This window comes from Fusarium poae, chromosome 4, assembly GCF_019609905.1.
Source record: "Fusarium poae strain DAOMC 252244 chromosome 4, whole genome shotgun sequence".
Lineage (NCBI taxonomy): Eukaryota > Fungi > Ascomycota > Sordariomycetes > Hypocreales > Nectriaceae > Fusarium > Fusarium poae.
The window spans coordinates 4,027,560-4,047,864 of record NC_058402.1 but is presented as its reverse complement, the minus strand read 5'-3'; the positions used below and the strand labels follow the sequence as shown (position 1 = coordinate 4,047,864).

At 47.0% G+C, this 20,305-nt stretch overlaps 7 protein-coding genes across 7 annotated transcripts; 2 read left to right on the top strand and 5 right to left on the bottom strand.

The window, feature by feature from the left end:
* Positions 1 to 5: 5 nt before the first annotated feature.
* On the bottom strand, positions 6 to 1,768 carry FPOAC1_011370 (uncharacterized protein; the record flags this gene model as incomplete). The annotated part of the gene is made up of 3 exons (XM_044855749.1): positions 6 to 124; positions 176 to 1,139; positions 1,193 to 1,768. The coding sequence occupies 3 exons, from the start codon at positions 1,766 to 1,768 to the stop codon at positions 6 to 8; spliced, it is 1,659 nt and encodes a 552-aa protein (XP_044703062.1).
* A 555-nt stretch (positions 1,769 to 2,323) lies between these two features.
* FPOAC1_011369 (uncharacterized protein) lies at positions 2,324 to 3,092 on the bottom strand (the record flags this gene model as incomplete). The annotated part of the gene is made up of 5 exons (XM_044855748.1): positions 2,324 to 2,358; positions 2,416 to 2,496; positions 2,551 to 2,955; positions 3,009 to 3,021; positions 3,075 to 3,092. 5 exons carry the CDS (start codon positions 3,090 to 3,092, stop codon positions 2,324 to 2,326), a joined length of 552 nt encoding a protein of 183 aa, XP_044703061.1.
* A 539-nt stretch (positions 3,093 to 3,631) lies between these two features.
* FPOAC1_011368 (uncharacterized protein) lies at positions 3,632 to 5,476 on the bottom strand (the record flags this gene model as incomplete). The annotated part of the gene is made up of 1 exon (XM_044855747.1): positions 3,632 to 5,476. The coding sequence occupies one exon, from the start codon at positions 5,474 to 5,476 to the stop codon at positions 3,632 to 3,634; it is 1,845 nt and encodes a 614-aa protein (XP_044703060.1).
* Positions 5,477 to 6,200: 724 nt separating this feature from the next.
* On the bottom strand, positions 6,201 to 6,590 carry FPOAC1_011367 (uncharacterized protein; the record flags this gene model as incomplete). Its single annotated transcript, XM_044855746.1, has 1 exon — positions 6,201 to 6,590. One exon carries the CDS (start codon positions 6,588 to 6,590, stop codon positions 6,201 to 6,203), a length of 390 nt encoding a protein of 129 aa, XP_044703059.1.
* A 635-nt stretch (positions 6,591 to 7,225) lies between these two features.
* FPOAC1_011366 (uncharacterized protein) lies at positions 7,226 to 7,620 on the top strand (the record flags this gene model as incomplete). The annotated part of the gene is made up of 2 exons (XM_044855745.1): positions 7,226 to 7,468; positions 7,537 to 7,620. 2 exons carry the CDS (start codon positions 7,226 to 7,228, stop codon positions 7,618 to 7,620), a joined length of 327 nt encoding a protein of 108 aa, XP_044703058.1.
* Positions 7,621 to 14,272: 6,652 nt separating this feature from the next.
* FPOAC1_011365 (uncharacterized protein) lies at positions 14,273 to 15,327 on the bottom strand (the record flags this gene model as incomplete). Its single annotated transcript, XM_044855744.1, has 2 exons — positions 14,273 to 14,584; positions 14,635 to 15,327. The coding sequence occupies 2 exons, from the start codon at positions 15,325 to 15,327 to the stop codon at positions 14,273 to 14,275; spliced, it is 1,005 nt and encodes a 334-aa protein (XP_044703057.1).
* A 2,185-nt stretch (positions 15,328 to 17,512) lies between these two features.
* On the top strand, positions 17,513 to 20,213 carry FPOAC1_011364 (uncharacterized protein; the record flags this gene model as incomplete). The annotated part of the gene is made up of 2 exons (XM_044855743.1): positions 17,513 to 19,640; positions 19,690 to 20,213. 2 exons carry the CDS (start codon positions 17,513 to 17,515, stop codon positions 20,211 to 20,213), a joined length of 2,652 nt encoding a protein of 883 aa, XP_044703056.1.
* Positions 20,214 to 20,305: the final 92 nt, after the last annotated feature.

Sequence of the window (20,305 nt, the reverse complement as noted above, 5' to 3'; positions counted from 1 at the left end):
GAAATCTACACTGCAGGTCCCGGGACTGGGTGGTCTGTCTTATCGTACGGATGACTGACCAGCTCCAAAACTTGTGTCCCATTTTGTTTGTCATCAATCTGTTTTACTTCTTTTCTTGGTCCAACTAGGAAGGTCAGTGATATGTCAAGAAAGTGCATGGGTACTGCAGACTTACCAATATTCAAGCAGAGAAACTTGATAACGACAGGAAACCAAATAGCCACAGCAACAAGCTGACCAAAGCCCCATGTGGAAATGCCACCCTCTGCTGTGTGCATATCAAGTAGCTGCACCATTTCTTGTAGGCTGATGAAAATCATGACTACAGTGAGGATTTCGATCATTGCCCAGAAAACACCCAACCCACGCCTGGCGCCTCTTGTCTCTGTGAAAGAAAGGAATGACGGTGCAGCTCCTCCAAGTTGCGTGTACTTGACTTCGTCTTTAGACAAACGTGTCTTGATAAAGTAGAAGATGTAGTCGATGATGAGGCAAGACATGATGACATGAACAACATATCGACAGGCCAAAGTGGTCGCAAAGAACTCGTAGCTCTTCTTCTCCTTGATACCCTGACAGAAGCTCATCGGCCCAGGCATATTCCCACATGCTTCCACCGCAGAAACTTGCTTAAGGTGCTGCTCAAATGCGTCGGCGTTGAAATCCTGAAACTCGGTGACAACAGTCATGAATATCCACGATAGGACAACGAAAAACAGGGTATAGAAGCGGCGCTCTCCAGCTCGATGCATGACCAACTGCGCCATGAGCACGGGATACATACCAGCTGTGATGAGTCCCTGAAGGATACGATGGTTGAACATCCAGGAAAAGAGAGTAAGCATGTTTGCCAAACCAGCTTTGTTACCGCCGTCAAAGGTGATGATGGCTGTGATGGAAACGGTGGCAGCGAAAAGAGCTTGGGACTCTTGAAAGTCGCGCATAGCGGAAGATGCAGCGTTGGCGAATCGAGTTTTCGTTATTCTTGTTTGTATCTGGTGGCATGTATCGCGTAGTGAAGAAGCCTTTTGCAATGAGGTGCTTACTCGACCGAACGTCCGGATCCATGATGTCGCGAGTTTGAAGCAAAGACAGAGAAATAAGACGAGTACGAGTTGGATGATATACGCCGTCACAATCTATCAATAATTGTCAGAAATTTGTCTCTGCTAGTATTGAAGAGACTACTCACTCCTTGGCCTGCAATATCAAGATCAATACCCGCACTGGCGGCTTGACAATAAGGCTTGGCCATGACTCTTCCAAACTTTTCAATATTGCTAGGCTTTATTGGGGAACACTTGAAATCGTGTAGACTTCCTGTGCAATGTCCATAGGTCGAATCAGAACACGACGCCCAAGCACAGTTTCTCACTTTTGTGAAGACATTCAGAGTGTTGAACTTTTCCACAGTGCCAAAGTGGAATATCTCATCCATCTTTTTCTCGCTCTCTCGATCAATCGTATCGTTTCCAGGTCCAACCAACATACCGAGTGTCGCAAGGGTCATGCAATTCCACAGGTTCTCTGGTTTACTGTACATGAGCGTCGCGTTGGCACAAGTCGTGGTGCAGTTCAAAGCATCCGGATCGCCATTGTTACAGCCGTAAGAAATAAGTCGTGCGGGTATTTCAGGCTGTTCAGCGATAGATTTGACGCGGAACAAGTGCGCTGTTTCCCATGCCTGCCATTGTTTTGGGATGTTGATACCGTGATACTTTCGCGATATATTGTAGTCGCTAATCAGTTGAAACTTTCGTTCGGGCATTTTGGGAGCGTCTCCAAACAGACACAAGACAAGATAAAGAAGGGGGGTTCAACCGGGTTTTGTAATCATTTCATCTTTAGACCCCTGGAGCCTATATCAGAAGGGATTCGCTCTAGGTACGAGCCGCAGCGATTAGTCTCGATTTCAGCCCCCAATTGTGACCCATAGTAAGCACTGCCAGCCATTTTTTTGCTTTTTAATTGGTGAGCTGGAAATTAGTGACTTGAAAAGATTGCAACTATTCAGCCCTAGGCAGACAGATGATCATCAACTAACTCACTGAGTTCCATACCCCTGCAGTTTCCGATGTGTTGCAGCAAAGTCACTAATCCTTGGTGGGTAATTCAAATCAGCATAAATAAGAGCTAGTCTAAATATCGACTGACTGTGAGGGAATATGATCGTTGACTGAAAACAGGTCTAATGTATTAAAACGGCCAATAGATGGCTTTGGAATAGAATGTCCACCGTTACCTCTTACCAAACAAAGTACAACCCAAACAAACACAACATAAAACTGAGTCCTGGGACTGAATTCTCTAGATTCACCCGTCACTACGACGAGCCGGCAGAAATCTTCTTGTTGATACCTAAACCAAACCGAATGAGCTACCACCAACGCCACTTTGAGATCAATGAAAACTTACTGTTGAAAAGAGTCTGAAAGGTAGTTTCAACCTGGCTTACGTACCGGGCGGATATCTCAGCAAACGGTATCTTGTTTTCACCTGCGACAGATAAGTTTCAACCACACAACATGAGAGTTGTATCAAGCAACGTACGAGCAAACACAGCAGCTTCCTCTGTCCTGACAGCCCTCTGAGTCTCTACAACTCTCAAATTTCCCAAATCACTCTTGTTGCCTACAAGCATGACGACAATGCCTGGCTCTCCATGTGTACGAATCTCTTGAAGCCAACGGGAAGCATTTTCAAAGCTCTTGCGGTTGGTAATATCATAGACAAGCAGCACGGCGACAGCATCATAGTAGTAGTTCACAGTGGCACGGTATCGTTCCAAACCAGCAGTATCCCAGATGCTAGCCTTGACTGCGCTGGAGCCCACTTTGACGATTTTATTGGTGGGCTTGATACCTAGGGTTGGCTTGGACTCTGCATCGAACTGGGCTTGTGTGAATTGGTTGACGATGTTTGTCTTGCCTACTGCAGAGTCGCCGAGGAGAAGAACTATTGACGTTTAGTAAGAGCTGACGATAATCAAGACATGTGGGTGGTTTCACCTTTCCAACGAAGCTGTAATCAAAGCGTGTTAGCATGATATATAGAGTTTGGAACAGATTACGTACGTCATAGGTGTCTGTCATGATGCTGGTTTGGTTTCGAGGGTTCAATGTTACAACGATTTCACACGATAAAGACAAAAGGGGCTGATGAAATTTGCAGAGATAAAAGGCTGGAGGCCTTACCGCTTGTTTGTTTGCATGCTGACTAACTTTGGCTCGTGTCGTGGCGAAGCGAGCATAGACGAGATAATGCGAACAGGGATGTTGGATCTTTAGCGTATTGAACTAAATATCAATTGCCAATGGCTTTAGTTGGGAACATGTGATATAGATTTAATTATAAACGAAATGATAGTATTGTTTAGGATTGTTTTATTGTTCTAGTTTTGACAAAGGTCCTATTCAACCTACAGTCACGAACTATAAAGGGACAGTCTCCGGTTAGGAGGAAAGACGATCATCTCAAAATCAACAAAAATTGATGTAATTTGTAACTAGAAAGAATAATATCAACAACAAAACTAACAGTTACGTCATGAAAATAAAGATAACCGAAAAGTGAGGTAGAAATAACGGTAAACGTTGACGACCTCCAGATGGCTGGCAACTGCTGATCAAAACTAGATGTGTACTTGAAGCTTCTCAAACAAAGCCAAGAGTCTTCCAGCGGTCCTTGGGTCAGCCTCTTGAGCTACAGAAGTAGAGTCTGAGTCAAGACAACCAGAAGCTGGCGTGCTTGAATCACTCAAAGGCTGTGATGCCCGTCTCTCATCTCTCTTCCTTCTAGTCTCGGCTCTCTTCGCAGGATCCCGACCCTCGGGATGACCCAGCCAGAACATCTCTATGGCATGGCCTATTCTTTTGGGAATCTCCAAGGTCCGGACCATCTCCTTGACCTGTTCCTGATACAGTATATCCATAGTTGTACCAGTCTTTTCCCTGACCAGGTTGTCAAGTTCCTCGAGCGTCTTTTCTGCCATATCCGGCTTCAAGGGATCGTCGAGATTGGAGAAAGATGTTGATGAGAAAGCCTCACGTTTGACTTTCTCTAACTCCAAGTCTACCTCCTCTATGCCTGGCACGAAAAGATCCTTTCCTAGACCTGGGGAACATTCCTGGCCATTATCAACTGCAGGAAAAGCCGCGTGCAACTTTTGTAGGAAGGTTGCAACAGAGCACAGTTCATACAAACTGTGAGACTCTCTCTCCGACAACCGCTCGAGTTCCCAGGGATCCGACTTGTAAATACTGCCAAGCTTCCTTAACTGGCACATAGCGTCGGAAATGTTGCAAGTATGAAAGAGTCCTAGCAGATAGTGTAGAGGTAGATCTGTCAAGATCAGCTCTGCTCTACACATTTCCATCCTGAGATAGGTCAAGTCCCAGGACCGATCACATGTGAACCATCCCCAACCCATACCAGTAGCCACGTGGTGTTCGGCAGACTTTTGTGCGCGGGAGAACTGTCTTTCGCACATTTGGAACAGTTCGTTGATGGCTTTTTGTTTGCGTAGTTCTTCATTGGAGAACTTTTCAATAATGCAAAGCAAACTTTCCACTGATCTCCAAAATGCAACACCGCGTACCTTGGTATGAACCACATCGAAGACATCCCTACCAGTGGCTTTGACATATATGCAGGGCTCTATATCTCCGTGTTGGTACTCCTCAGGGACACGCTCGGGTCGGCTAAGAAATTGAGCCTCCGCTGTACTGTAGAGGACAGCAGGTTGGGTGCGAAGGAGTGACAGTTGTACTTCGCAGTCTTCTTTTTGTCTTACTGCATAGTCAATCAAGTCTCTCAACCGGAACGCTGGTGTCGCTTCTTCCGTATCCTGGGCGTCTCTCTTTTTACCTGATCCCCTATTTCGGCGTTTGCGCTGAGACGTACCGTCCAGTATTGCGTTGACAATCTGAAGGAGATTTGCAAGCATTTGGCCTTGTCTGCAAAGTACAAGCTTTCCTGTTTCTATCGGCAAGAGAATGCCAGCTTCAATATCGTCGTCAAACCTGTTTAAGATCTCCTCGTCAGTTTTCTCTGAGATACAAATGGTATCCCCGTAAAACTCTTGGCTGAAGTAGGTATAGGTGTCCCAGGGGTGCGGTTTCCATAGCTCATCATTCGAAGCTTCCGTAATGGGTTCTCCGTTGACGTCTTCCCAGAATTGCTCTTCCAGAGACTTGGTAGCTCGATGTGTCAGCATGTCAAGGAGGTAGTCTGACTTTGCTTCTGTGATATCGAGGACATTCCAGTCGGGACAGAGACTCGTGGATGAGCACGGTCTATTGGTTGATGAATCATTGGGGATGTTAAAGAGAGGTGATGTGTTGGCTCTCAAGAAGTGTTCACGCTTGGCTTGGTTGGATGCCCGCCAGATCTTTTGGATTCGAGGGAAGTGGTTCTCATACTTGAGCGCAAGTTCACGATGTAGCGCTTCAATGTTTGGTAAGTTTGAGTAACCCATGATGGCTGTTGATTGTGTTGTTCGGTAAAAGTGAAGTTGATGTCGAGGTAACAAGTTTGTTGTGTCGGGATGGAATTTACATTCTGTCGAGTAGGGGCATCCGAAGATTTATATAGGACTTGAGGATACAAGGTTTGCGATAATTCTTTTCCATAATATTCTCCATTTATTTAAAACATTCTATCGTAACTCATCTGAAGTTAATCCCCATGAATGAGAGTATTTTGCAAACCTTGTAGTAACAAATTAATAATAAGATTTCTTTACGATACCCTTTATATGGACCCATGGTAAAATGCCATGTTGCCTGATGAAGCTTATGTTTATAGTTTAATTCAAGTTTACAGATTTTCAAAGTTTTTCCATCTGTTAATATACATAATATACTTTTATTAGGTAATTTTCGAGGTATAAGTCCTAAAGTATATATATAAAATTAACTTATAAAAAAATACAGTTTTTAAACCTAGATACTAATATAGATCCAGTCTAAAGGTATATATTATAACTTATAAAGTTAGAATCATAATAATTACTATAAAAGCTCTTATTCCTTCTAAAGGTTAGTTATTAAACATTTCCTTATTAACATTAACATCAATAAGTGCGCAACATACTGTTAAGTTTCAACTTGAGTTTCTTCCATTATGATGCAGCCAAAACCGTGTAACATATTGGATTGCACCTTAAACTTAAATCTAATTCGGCCCCATACTCTGTCATATCAAACATACTTTCGAATTCCAAACCAATAGATCAAAGGTGGCACAACAATCTCAGTGATAGTAGCTCGTCGAAGCCATGGAACAGCCCAGCCAAATACCGCACCTGATACAGCCCTTGCAATACCAGCCACCACTAGTGTTCCCATAATGACAGCCAACGGGACATGTCTTTCGGAAATTTCATAGGATGCCCAACCAACTACAACACCAAAGCCCGCGTACATAGCTCCCAAGAAGCGGTATTGTGAATCCATAAGAGTGACGACGTCTGGTGGAAGTTTGGCTCGTTCGTTTGGTGACAGGTATTTCTTGACACCTTGGGCGGCATGGTCACCACCCTGGTAAAGGAAAACGGCTGATATGCCTTTAAGAATGATTGGTAAAGACATGGTGACTCTTTGTTGATTGAACAGAAGACTGAGAGTAATGTAGATGATTGATAGCATCACTGAAGAGACTTTGAGTGTTTATTTATACTACGGAAATCCCAGCTAAAACTCGTCAACATAGAGAAAAGGCACATCGTATAGCGTATAGCTCGGCAAAATAGATATCCAATTCCGCGCGGTTGAGCTGGTCACGATAATCGTCGGGTAAGCAAAGTCTCCGAAGTCAGGCCACGAGGATGGCCGGTGTCGGCAAAGCTTACTTATATTCCTCCGAGCCGGAATAACTTTCCGATATCCTACGGGTTTCGAGACTACAACGAGAATTCGTCGCATTCGCCAGCTGTCGCCTTGCAATCGTTTTATTCTCACCATTATTCAAGTTTGCACATAATATTTCGACAACTTTTTCTTAACATTTCTATTCAGATCCTATGAGGTCATGGTTACGATGATCCTGACAAAATGCTTGTGCTCTTTTATGGAGCTCTGACGATGCCATGGTATGATATCATAAGTATTTCCACATTGATAAAACGACAACAGTTCTCAAGAAGAATTAACTATTCATCTTAAACTCTACCCATAATCAATTATTCAAGCTCTCACTCCATACATCTGATATTCCAATCCACAAAATGTCAAACCTTCCCACCAAGGACGATATCAAAGCCCAGGCCGTTGACGGCCGTCCCATCACCCAAACTGAGGCCGCAGCCATCGCTTCAGAAGAGTCCAGCTTGACAGGAGGTGGTCCTATCAAGGGTGGTACTGCTGCAACTGCTCAAAGTATGCACGATAGGCAAAAAAACTTTTTGGAAAAGGCCGGCGACGTTGTGAGGAAGGATCCTACAGAGGTGACCAAGGAGGATGCCGCTGAGGTGCAAAGGGCTGAGGCAAGTCTAACCTGAACGATTAATAACAAAATCAATTCCTAACCTGAAACCAGGCTCGAGCAAAGGGTGGACCACCTGGAAAGGGTTCGACTGCTGCTGATGTGCAGTCTGTTGCCGATACAAACGCTCAGGCATAAAAAATGATAGACATCTCTGTACTATAGCAATGAACCATTGTGTTGAATTTTATCGTATTAAAAGCTATAGCGTTAATTATAAGCTTTTTCTTTTTTTCCTTAGAACCTTCTTTTTTTAATTTTATAGAATTCTTAATATAATAAATTCTAATTTAATAAACTTTTTATAAAATAATATTATTTTTATTAAATACCTTATAAATTATTAATAATTTATTTTTTTTATTAAAGATTATTTTAAAGATTATTTTAAAGATTAAAAAGTAACTTTATTTAAAGTATTATACCTTTTAATATATTAAAATTATACTTTTTTTAAGTTTTATAGAAAGCCTTTAAGGCCTTTTTCTCTTTATATAATAAAGATTTAAATTTTAATTTATTAATTTAATAATTAATTATATAATTAAAGGCTTTATAATTAAAAAAAATAAGAATAATAATTTAATAGTTATATATATTAATAATATTTTAACCCTAGGTATTAATAAAAGTAATATATTAAAGATTATAAAAAGTATTAAACTTTTTTAATTAATTTTTTTATTTAAAAATAAAATTAATTATAAAAGCTAAGTTTTTATAAATAATTTTTTAATTTAATATATAATTAAGATTAATAAAGACTTTAAAGTTTATTATTTTATATAATAATTTTATTAATATTAATATTAATAAAGAAATATTTAATAATTAACTTTTAAAAAGAATAAAAGCTTTTATAGTAATTATTATAATTTTAACTTTGTCACGGGCTGAGTCCGGCGGTACGGGTGGACAGGGAACGCTTCGGGCGTAATAGGTTCTATTGCTACGGATAGGCACTGCAGGCAGGTCAGGCTCTATTAACAAGACGTAGCTCAAGGAGCTACGTTCAGGATCTGACTGGCGGTCTAACTAAGGTTACGGCGATAACGCTATCGCCACGTGATCTGATCCACTTGTGGCTCTAGGGTAGGTTGGTCTGACTTCGAGCTGTGACAGTGCCCCCCTCTTTAGCATCGAGCTCTGCCGAGACGGGCTACTGTGGTCCGGGCTTGTCAGGGTATCTCCTGTGGAAGTTCGCCACGATCTCTGCAGCATTCTCCACGTAAGCAGCAGGGACTTCTGTTGGGTCTGCATATCCGGCCCATTTCACAGTATACTTCAGCCTGGGGCGGCCTCCTCGGCCTCGTCTGTCCCATCGGGAATCCACAATGTCTTCAACCTCCCACTCTTCCACTCCTTCGGCTTCTACTGGCGGTGGCGGGTCTACGTTCTGACCGGGCAGCGGATTGGTGGCAGCTGGCTTTAGCAGGCTCGTGTGAAACACGGGGTGTATCTTCATGCTGGCGGGCAGTTCCAGTCGATAGGCGTACGGGGAGATGACCTTGCCGATCTTCAACGGGCCGATGTTCTTCCAGTCTAGTTTCTTCTGTGGCCTAAGGGTCTTGATATTCCTGGCGTCTAGCCACACTGAGTCCCCCTACTTGGTATCGTCGGGCAGGTCGTCTGTGTCGGTTCGCTTGGGCTTCGTAACGGGCTTGTGCGGCAATGCTTTCTGATCTCAGGTGCTCTAGGATGTCGTTCATCGTCTTTGCGAACTGTTCTGCGTCTCTAGTGGCTGGGGTTCCTCTGACTGTAATCGTGGGTTCAAAGCCCATTCGCGGGTGGAATCCATAGTTTGCAAAGAACGGAGATACGCCGGTGGTTTCGGATTTCAGGGAGTTCGCTGCGAACTCGGCCAGGGGGAGCCATCGGTTCCAGTCGTCCTGTAGGTATGACACGTAGGCTCGCAGGTACTGTTCCAACACAGCGTTCAGGCGTTCAGTCTGTCCGTCGGTCTCAGGGTGGTAAGCGGTGGATAGTAGCGAGCTGATCGACAGTTGTTTGGTGAGCTTCTGCCAGAACTCCGCTACGAACTGGGGTCCCCGGTCCGATACTATAGTCTGTGGGAGCCCATGTAGCTTCCACACTTCCTTCAGGTAGTAATGGGCTGCGTCTTCGGCATCGCAGGTTCCTTTGCATGCGATGATATGTCTCATCTTGGTCAGGCGGCAGGCTATAATCAGGATGGCGTCATTTCCTTCGCTGGGCGGCAGATGTGTGATAAAATCCATTGACACATGTTGCCAGGCTCGTTCGGGGATAGGCAAGGGTTTCAGCACACCTTGCTTCGCTTCTCGGGCTGGGTTGGCTCTTCGACACGTATGGCAGTTCTTAACCCATTGTTCGATGTAGGCCAACATTCCGGGCCAGTAGTAATCCCGGGAAAGCAGGTCATAAGTGCGGGCACGACCTGGGTGTCCTGCTATAGGGTGTTCGTGGCAGGCTTTCAGCAGGGCGGTCTTGAGGGCGTCGTGGCTCGGGATATAGATGCGGTCCCGGTACAACAGTCGTTCCTGGACGATCTTGCACTCTGCAAGCGTAATCTTCGGGTGTCGCGGTGCGTCGGTCCTGAGGGCTTGTAGTATCGACTGCAGGTCTTCATCGGTCTGGTATCCTTCGTTCAGCAAGCGGTCGATCTCTTCTGGTAGCTCTATTGAGAGTGACGGCTCCTCGGGTGTTGGTGCGGGTTGGTTCTGTTGTAGTGGGTGGCGGATGCGGGCTCTCTGGACTCGTAGCGGCGGAAGTTGCCAGTTCTCTTTCTTTAGTACCACCTGGCTTTGGTGCGCTAAGCGCTCATCCCCCTCTTTAGGGAGGTCTTCTGACCTCCTGGTCAGGGCATCGGGTTTAACTCCCTGTTTCCCAGGTCGATATGTGATCTGGAAATTAAATCGGGACAGGAACTCAGACCAGCGGGCTTGTCGTCGGTTAAGTAACTTCGTCGTCGTAAAGTACTCCAGGTTCTTGTGATCCGTGATCACTTTTATCGGTGAGGGTGCCCCCTCCAGTTCGGGTCTCCATTCTTCGAAGCAGCGAATAATGGCCATGAGTTCCTTATCGTAGATCTCGTAGTTGCATTCCGTGGACGTATGCTTCTTGGAGAAGAAGGCTACCGGGTGCAGCCTTCCGTCATCGTCGTATTGCGACAGCACACCGGCGGATACATAGTCAGAGGCGTCTGTCTCCAGGATTACGTCCTTCGTCCAATCGAAGGGGCGTAAGATCGGTGCTGATGTGAAGGCTCCCTTCAAGTCTCGGAAAGCCTTTTCGCAGGTTTCGTCCCAGACGAACGGTACGTCTTTCTTTGTCAGGTGGTTCAACGGGGCTGTAAGCTTAGAGAAGTCACGGATGAACCTCCTGTAGAAGTTCGCAAATCCTGTGAAAGCTTGTACATCTGTCAGGCAGGTCGGGGTTTGCCAGTTCTTAACAGTTTCGATCTTTGCAGGGTCCATTCGGATGCCGTCTCGTCCCACGATAAGGCCTAGGAACTTGGTTTCCGTAACCATGAATTCGCATTTGGCTGGGTTTGCGAATAACCCGGCAGCTCTCAGTTTTTCAAGCACCATCTTTAATTGCTCGACATGTTCTTCTCGGGTCCGGCTATAGATCAGGATATCGTCCAGGTACGCAGTGCAGAATATATCCAGGTATTCCCTCAGCGCATCATTAATGTACCGCTGGAAGGTCGCGGGGGCTCCTGTTAGGCCGAAGGGCATAACCAGTGACTCATATAATCCGAATCGGGTGCGGAATGCTGTCAGGTACTCCTGGCCTTCCTTGATACGCAGATTATTGAAGGCCGATACGATGTCAATACGGGAGAAGTATTTCATACCAGACAGGTTATTCAGGGATTCTTTGATCAGGGGGGAGCGGGTAGCGGTCCTTAACCGTAATATTATTCAGGGCTCGGTAGTCCACGCAGAAGCGTAGACCACCGCCGGGTTTCTTGACGAATAGTACCGGGGAGGCTACAGGCGACGAGCTTGGGCGGATGAATCCTTTACGCAGATTCTCGTCTAGCCACTCTCGTAGGGCTGTCAGTTCGTTCCGGGACATTCCATACAAGGGTCCAAACGGCAGTTTTCCTCCTGGGGTTAGCTCGATGTGGTGGTCTCCAGATCGGTGCGGTGGTAGCTTCTCTGCCTCCTTAGGCGAGAAAACGTCCTGGAACTCTCGAAGTTCTTCCGGCAGCACGAATGCCTCTGGCTCAGGCTTAAGCAGGTAGTCCAGTTGCTTCAGGGTGACGGTGAAGAGGCGGTAACGGTCCTTCTGGCTGTATATTCGGGCGGTTCGCAGGGAAACCGGGAGGATATCCTTTCCCTCCAAGGCTGGTGGGATACTCCCTTTCATCTGGCGCATGAACTTCTTCGGGACGGTCTGTAAAGCCTTAATCCTTGTAGGCTTGGTTGGGGTGTTGCAGAATTTCTGGCAGTACGGGCTGTTAAATGTGAACGTGTGGGCCGCGAAGCCCACCTGCGGGTCGTGTTGCTTTAGCCAAGGCATTCCCAGGACAATAGGGTAGCTGGCTAGCTGGGTCACGTAGAAGATCATGCTCTTCTGCTCGTGATCGGCAATGCGGAGTCCGGCGCGGACGTAGTAGGCGACCTTCCCGCTCTCGGCAGGTCGCCCGTCGAACACTTCAATCTCGAAGGTTCTCTTCAGGGGTCTAAACTTCAGGTTCTGGGACTTAGCCCAGCTCTCGTCGATAAACCCTTTTCCTTCCGCTCCGCTATCGGTCATAGCGTAAGACGGAATTGGTTCTCTTCCGGCCACATTGAGGCTGGCAGGCAGTATCATCAGGTTCGAACGTTGGTTGTTCTCGTTCTCAATCGGGATTCCATGAACGGAGGCGGCGGACAGTTTAATCTTCGGTACAGTAGGTGCGGGGAGGGGAGCCTGGCGCCGACTTAAGACAGGCTCACCCCGTTTTCCTGGCGTCCTCGGGAGTGTCTAGATCGGCGGGAACTGGCGCGGCTGGATGTAGGCGAGTGTGGAGACGGGGGCTGGCTGGTGCGGTTGGGGCTATAAGCGAAGGTGGCTTGACGGAGCCTGGTTGGACGTGTGTCAGGTTCGGGACAGTCGCGGAGGTAGTGGTTGGCTGAACCGCAACGGAAGCACTGGTTGTTCTCCCGTCGTTGGTTAGGGCGGTTATAGCGGCGCTGATTGCTGAGGTCCATAGGTTCTCCGGCTGGTTGGCGGTTTTCGGGGGGGCTTCTCCCTCTACGAGGCGATGGGGACTTCTTTCGGAGTGTCTGGGGGTACTCCTTCAGCGGCATATTCGTCTTTCGTGACGCAGGCTGTGGCTCCGCTGCGAAGCGGCGTCGTCGGTTTTCCAATTCTTGTAGGAAGGTGGCTAGGTCGTGATATTTATAGCTAGGCGGTGGGTTGTGTATAAGCATTCCGCGTAGTTCTCGGGAGACAGCTTGTTCCAACAGGGTAGGGAGGGCCTCTTCTGACATTTCTCCTTCCAGCGCGAGGCGTTGGAACTCGGCGAAGAAGGTGCTGAAATCCTTGTGAGTCTGGCGAAGGCGGAATAATTCGGCGCGGGCATTATTGATCCGGTTCGGGTCTCCAAAAGCGCGTTCTAGTAGATCGATAATATCCTGGTAGTCGGGGAGTTGGCATTCACCAGCTTTAATGTGCGGTAGGACTTGTGCATAGGCGCGTCCCTTAAGACGGCCAGTTACATAGGACATTCGGGCGAGGCGTGTCGGGAATCGGTCGTGGTTAGCTTTTAGTTTTGAGTGTATCTGGGAGACGAAACGGCGTAGGTCGCTCCGTTCGCCCTCAAACTTGTCAGGGTCGGGTAATCGTTCGGTAAGACTGGTTGATTCGGTAGATCGGGAAGAAGGCGGAGGAGTCGTTCCCATAGGAGTCGCTACACGAAGCTCAGCGGGAGCGCTAGTCTCGGGGGGTTCACGGATAGTAGGTACGGTAGGTCGGGTGGCATCGAGGGCGCGACGTTCGGCGAGGCGGGCCTCGAAGATGTCGTCGTCCTTCCTCTTTAGGGCCTTCTCGTGTTGTTGCTCAGTGTACTCGAGCTGGGCTCGGGCAAAGTTACGCTCAGTGGTGATTTGTTGCAGGGATTGTTCGAGTCCTTGATGTTTATCCTTCATGTTCTGGGTCTCATTCTCCAGCTGGGATATACGGTTCTGGGCGTTCTCGGCGTAGGTATAAACGTTCCGGAAGTATTCGAACCAATCGTCTAGGTGTTCCGGGGCATGGTCACGGAATGACTCGACGCTGTCCGGCAGGAAGGGCGGGAGCGGGCGGGCAGACATCGCGTTCGGTGTCCAACGGTTAGGAGCTACGTAGTGTCACGGGCTGAGTCCGGCGGTACGGGTGGACAGGGAACGCTTCGGGCGTAATAGGTTCTATTGCTACGGATAGGCACTGCAGGCAGGTCAGGCTCTATTAACAAGACGTAGCTCAAGGAGCTACGTTCAGGATCTGACTGGCGGTCTAACTAAGGTTACGGCGATAACGCTATCGCCACGTGATCTGATCCACTTGTGGCTCTAGGGTAGGTTGGTCTGACTTCGAGCTGTGACAAACTTTATAAGTTATAATATATATCTTTAGATTAGATTTATATTAATATTTAAATTTAAAAATTATATTTTTTTATAAATTAATTTTAAATATATACTTTAAGACTTATACCTTAAAAATTACCTAATAAAAAGTATAGCAATAAACGAATATACTAATAATCATTTTATCTTTTTATACGTTTAACTATTATCGTTTGCACATATCATCGTTTCCATCTGTGATAAAGTATCTATGAACTGTTCCAATCAATCAGGGCATCATCCCCAAGCTTTTCCTTGATGAAGCTCGTGCTGAGATCCCAAAGATTACTCGCCAACTCAGGGTTGGAAGCTTGACTTGTCTCCTGGCCTTCCTTGTCAGGATCAACAAAATAGTATCCATTCAAGTCCTCCTCTTCAATTCTAGACGACGTCAAGGCCCAGAGCGCACTGTAAGAACCCTGCTCGACGTCGCGACCAATAGCCAGCATGGCCCAAGAAAGAAGCTTTCCTGTAAGGCCTGGGTACGCATCTTTCCACTGCTGCTGCATCGCAGTGTTGACCTTTGTGAAATCAGTATTGAGTTTTTGGCAACGGTACAAGAGGGACTTACTGCTCCGGGATGGACGGAGAGAGCATAAATCTTGTCCTTGTTTTCGGCAATGACCTTACCAGCCAGTCCGTATTTTGCAAACAAGATCATAGCCAGCTTGGTTCGGTTATATCGCGCAGTCGAGTCCAGATCCGGGTCGTTGATCTCTTCCTTTGTCCTGAATTGTACATTCGACAGTTGCGCAAGACGATGCATCTCGCTGGCCTCAAAGACAACTCTTGGAGGTGGCGTGTTGTCCATCTTGCTCGTCTTTCTCAACAGAGGCCACAGCTGGTTGCAGACATAGAAATGTCCAAGAAAATTGACACCAAAGTGTCTCTCGATTCCATCAGAGTCTAGACCAAATTGATTGGTATTAATACCGGCGGACAGCACTAGAAAGTCAAGTCTGTCAAGAGACTCGCGGAAACCGCCAAAGACTTGCTTGATCTGAGCAAGGTTACCCATGTCGCATTCTTTCCATTCAATGTCGGCGTCATGTTTCTCGTTCTTGACTGCTTCAATAGCGCTCGTGCCCTGTTCTTCTTTGCGGTTCACCATGATGACTTTACAGCCGGCGTGGGCAAGAGCACGGCTGACTTCATAGCCAATACCCAAGGCGCCACCTGTTACAATGGCGACGCGACCTTGGAGGTTCTCGGGTTTGACGACCTGAGGGCCGATACCTGTTGTTTTCTGGAGGATGGACTGCATATTGTATGTATTTGAATTTAGATTGGAAGAGATTAATTATGAGTTTGCATTTGTATTTAAATACTACTTGATATATAGTTACGTTGGAGTGAATCATGGTGACGTTGACGAGGATGCAGACAAGGGAGTGTTACAGATGACATCATGATTTCTTCAACAGATGCTACGAATATGAAGCAATTTGATCTTATCTGTAGTACTGAATGGTGTAGTTGTTTTAGTGATATTATCACAGATAGTAAATTTTGCAGAACGTCTTGAATCACACATCCGAGATTCTCAATATGTCAACCACGAAGAGGTAACAATACTACCACTATAATATGATATTGAGATACAACTGTATCATGGGCTTGAGAACCAGACTCTCTATCATAATTAAAATATCTCTCTATTGTTTCAGCGTCTGTCATTTGTTGCCCTCACATATTTTCAATATCCATTTAATGCATGTCGTTTAGGGTAAGCTCGGCCCCATTGCAACTGTGGAGCGCCAAGGTGTCCACGGAAATTGCCTAAAAGATGAGCGTGAATAGCTTCAAAACGACACTAAACCAGATACTACATGGCCGACTCTATCTTGACGGGTCCTTACAAGGCAGATGCTCCACTGATCATCCACTTACCAAACATGCTAACAATCAAGCTCAAAAGAAACAAAATAACGATCAGCTCTTTTATTTAGAGTATCACCGTAGTGTTCTCCTCCCTAGACGGAGATCAGTGAAGGTTTTAATGTCATTTTTTAGGTGACTGATTCAGTTGTCCTCAAAATGTCACTGCTACCTTGCTCAACTTGACTCGCCTATTCATCGAAGCGAGCGATGTTACGTTATAACTTGTTACAACCAACAACCAACAACCATCGAACCAACAGAATTAATAAGCCTCGGGCCGGCGAAATAAACGCCAAGTCTTTTCGCGGTTGGACCCTCGAAAGGGCTGAGTTTCCAGAAATGGTCTAGTAGTTTGAAATATCGAAAGATGACTCAAGAAACGAATCAAAAGAAACGGGTCATCGGTTAATGAAAACTCTCTCTCCCTTGGCAAAGGAATCGGCCGCTCAACCGAAAGGATTCAATGGGATGAAATTGCTACAGATACCATGTCAAGACAAGATATGGCAACTGATGTCAGTGGCTGAAAACGGTCAACTAAACTAAACAGGACGCGTCAATATTCCCCAGAAGGTGGCTTTCGTGTCAGGACAAGAAGCGTCATTTTTTAAATTACCCATCACATCAAATGATGTGAGAAAGAAGAAAACACGTGCATCCTCAGATGGTCATGTCCGTCCGTTCCTGTGATGGATTCACTCTAACTTACCTAGGCCAGGGGGTTAGTTAACTAATTAGTTCGTGCCTCGCTAAGAATGAAGCAAAGGATCCCTGTTCCCTTTCACTCGTGAAAAAGCGCAACAAAAGGGCCGCTTTTCCTGAGACTAGCGGTTAGATTGACAGATTAGCCTGTTAGTTGCAGCATATAAAAGTGGTTGAGACACTAACAGCTCATCGAAGGATCACAGCACCAACACCTTGATTAACTCGTAAAGATCTAGACTCAAAAATGTGAGAGAAAAAGACTTGCGCTAAAGAGGAAATCACCGGAGTTAACGAGCGATGCAGGGGCAAGAAAGTCTGTTTGTCGGCCGAATCACATTTGTAACCAAAGGGATGAGAAATACTGTCAATTACTGAACCTATTCATCTTGAGAAACAACAACCATCAATCACTTCTCAAACTCAGTATGCGGCTCTGTACAGCCATTATCAACATCCTAGGCAATACCGATCCCTCTCCCTTGGGAAACAGAGACAATTCTAGGGTCTCGGACATGGGTCAGCAGCAGCCTTACAGAGAACCGGACCTGCACTAGACTAGCCAGGGGTGACAGCACAATCGGGCAACTCGATATGACTAGCCCAACATTGGACTCCTCTACAGAGACACAGACGTAGGCAGACACATGCCAGACTACGCCTCTTTCGACAATGGCTGAGATTGCGCCGCTCTCTCTAGTCTTGTCTGCCTGTCACTCACGCAGCCGGTTAAAACCACGATACCCCATCGATCCTTTACTGTGTCTCAACTGCTCAATCACTCACTCCCTTCTTTCTTCCCTCATCACCCTCACGTTCTTTACCAAGCAAACGAATTCCACTGCGGAATTCTTTGCTAGCCAAACATGGCTCGAAACCAGTCACTCTTTTCTTTTCTCCTTCTTACATTCCTTTCTTCTGTCGTCTCTGCTCAGGATAACTCCACTAACCCCGGAGATGTAAACCCCGTTCCTCCCGTCGGCGAAATCAAGACCGAAGATCCCATCTCTAGTCCCCTCACCGAAGGATGTCCTCGACCATGCAGCGAAGCTGGTGGTGATCCCGTCAACTGGACACAGCTTCACAGCTTGGAAGAGCTTGCTGGCTGTGACCTCCCCATGCTCTTTGCTTTCAACGTTGAGAACGACTACAGCGACTCTGCTACTCTTTACACATGTGTTACCTCTACCTCTACAAACACCCGTCGCGAATTGGGAAGCCGTGTGGAGGCGCGTGCTGCCACAACCTCTGTTTCTCTGGCTAGCAACTGTGGCGCTGAGAAGGCTACTGTCAAAACCTCTTCGGCCTTTGGTCGAAGTGGCGCTCTTCGATCTGGAAATGATGTCGCTTCTGCTGCTGGTCTTCTCGCTGATTATCTTGACAACGGTGCTGACTGTGGAACGACCATTATCTTCGCCAAGTCTGGTTCTTCTATCGCTGGTCTCTATGTCGGTGCCGAGGTTCAAAAGGGTAGCGCTTCAAGCACCCTTCGTCAGTCCCAGTCCCGTCTGCAGCAGGGTGTCCAGTCATTCCAGGTCTGCGATACCAGTGACAAAACTGCCCAGACTCTAGGTTTCTTCGCTGCCAACGCTGTCACCGATCTTGAGTCTGTCCAGGCCGCTGCCAAGACCTGGTCTAATGGCAAGTGTATCAGTATCGCCGGAGCTACCAAGTCATCCATCAACCTCGGCATTCTCACCACCAACATTGTCAAGGCCCGAAGCGTCGAACTCCAATCTCGTTTCGCCGGTGTTGACAACCTCCTTGCTCCTCGTGCTGACTGCCGAGCCATCCAAGTTGCTTCCGGCGACAGCTGTGCTTCTCTAGCCAAGAAGTGCAAGGTCTCTACCGCCAACTTCAACAAATACAACAACAAGAAGAACTTCTGCTCTACCCTCGCTCCCAAGCAGTGGGTTTGCTGTAGTGCTGGTACCCTTCCCGACAAGACCCCCCAGCCTACCAAGGACGGAACATGCTTCATCTACAAGATCAAGTCTGGTGATGGCTGCTACTCTCTGGGTCAGAACTTTGGCATCACACAAAAGTTTATCGAGGATGTCAACAAGAACACTTGGGGCTTCAATGGTTGCAACCGTCTTCAGCTGGGTCAACCTATCTGTCTCAGCAAGGGAAAGAACCCTATGCCTATGGCTATCGCTGGTGCCGTCTGTGGTCCTCAAAAGCCTGGTTCCAAGAAGCCTTCCAGTGCCAAGACTGGTTGGGACCTTGCTGGAATGAACCCTTGCCCCCTCAACGCCTGCTGCTCTGGCTATGGATTCTGCGGTGTCACCTCTGACTTCTGTACTAACACTACAGCCAAGGGTGCTGCGCCTGGTACTAGCCAAGTCAACACCCCCGGCTGCATTGGTAACTGTGGAACTAACATCGTTGGTAATACCAAGAAGCCTGCCAAGTTCCTCAACGTCGGCTACTTCCAGGGTTACAACCTCGGACGACCTTGCTTGAACATGGACGTCACCAAGCTTCCCGAGATCAAGACTGATTACACGCACATTCACTTTGCCTTTGCCGGTTTGACCTCCGACTTTTCCGTCCTTATCGAACCCGCCACCCGTGAGCAGTTCATCAAGTTCAAGGAGGTCAAGGGAAGCTGGAAGAAGATCATCTCCTTCGGAGGCTGGGCTGGCTCTACCGATGCCTCTTCCTTCCAACTCTACCGCGACGCCATCAAGCCTGCCAACCGTAACAAGTTCGCATACAACATCATGACTGTTCTAAACAACCACAAGCTCGATGGTGTTGACTTTGACTGGGAGTACCCCGGTTCTGCTAGCTCCGCAGGATCTACTACTGATACCACCAACTATGTTGAGTTCCTCAAGATTATGAGATCCAAGATTGGCAAGAGTGGAAAGACCATGTCCGTTGCTCTTCCTGCTGCGTACTGGTATCTGAAGCCTTTCCCTGTGACTCAAATCGCACCTCTTGTTGATTACCTGGTCTACATGACATATGATCTTCACGGTCAATGGGGTAAGTCTTTTTATGCTCACATCTCATGACCTTCACTAATTTGATATAGACTATGGTAACCCTACTATCAACTCTGGCTGCCCCAACGGCAACTGTCTCCGCTCTCACGTCAACAAGACCGAGACTCTCGACTCCCTCGCCATGATCACAAAGGCCGGAGTTGACCCCGCCAAGGTAGTCGTCGGAATCTCCAGCTACGGCCGCAGCTTCCGAATGAAGGACCCCAAATGTACTGGCGTAACATGTCAGTTCACAGGTAGCTTCAGCGTCTCTGAAGCAGAGCCCGGTGTCTGCACTGGAGAACCCGGATACCTCTCTGACGCTGAAATCCGCCTCATCGCGTACGACGCCAAGCAGGGCAAGGCTGGTGTCACTGCAAAGACCTGGTATGATAAGGACTCTGACTCTGATATCATGACGTACGGAACACAGGGCAAGGGTATGACTGATTGGGTTGCGTACATGGGTCCCACGACCAAGCAGAAGCGTACCCAATGGGCTCAAGGACTCAACTTTGGTGGCGTTGTTGACTGGGCTGTAGACCTTGAGACTTGGTTCTCCGAGAAGCCTTGATAGGATATGCTGCTGATACAGGATGGATCTTCGTTTCTTAATTTTGCCGGTAGATCATATGATGCTACGGCCTTTTGATAATGTATATTTAT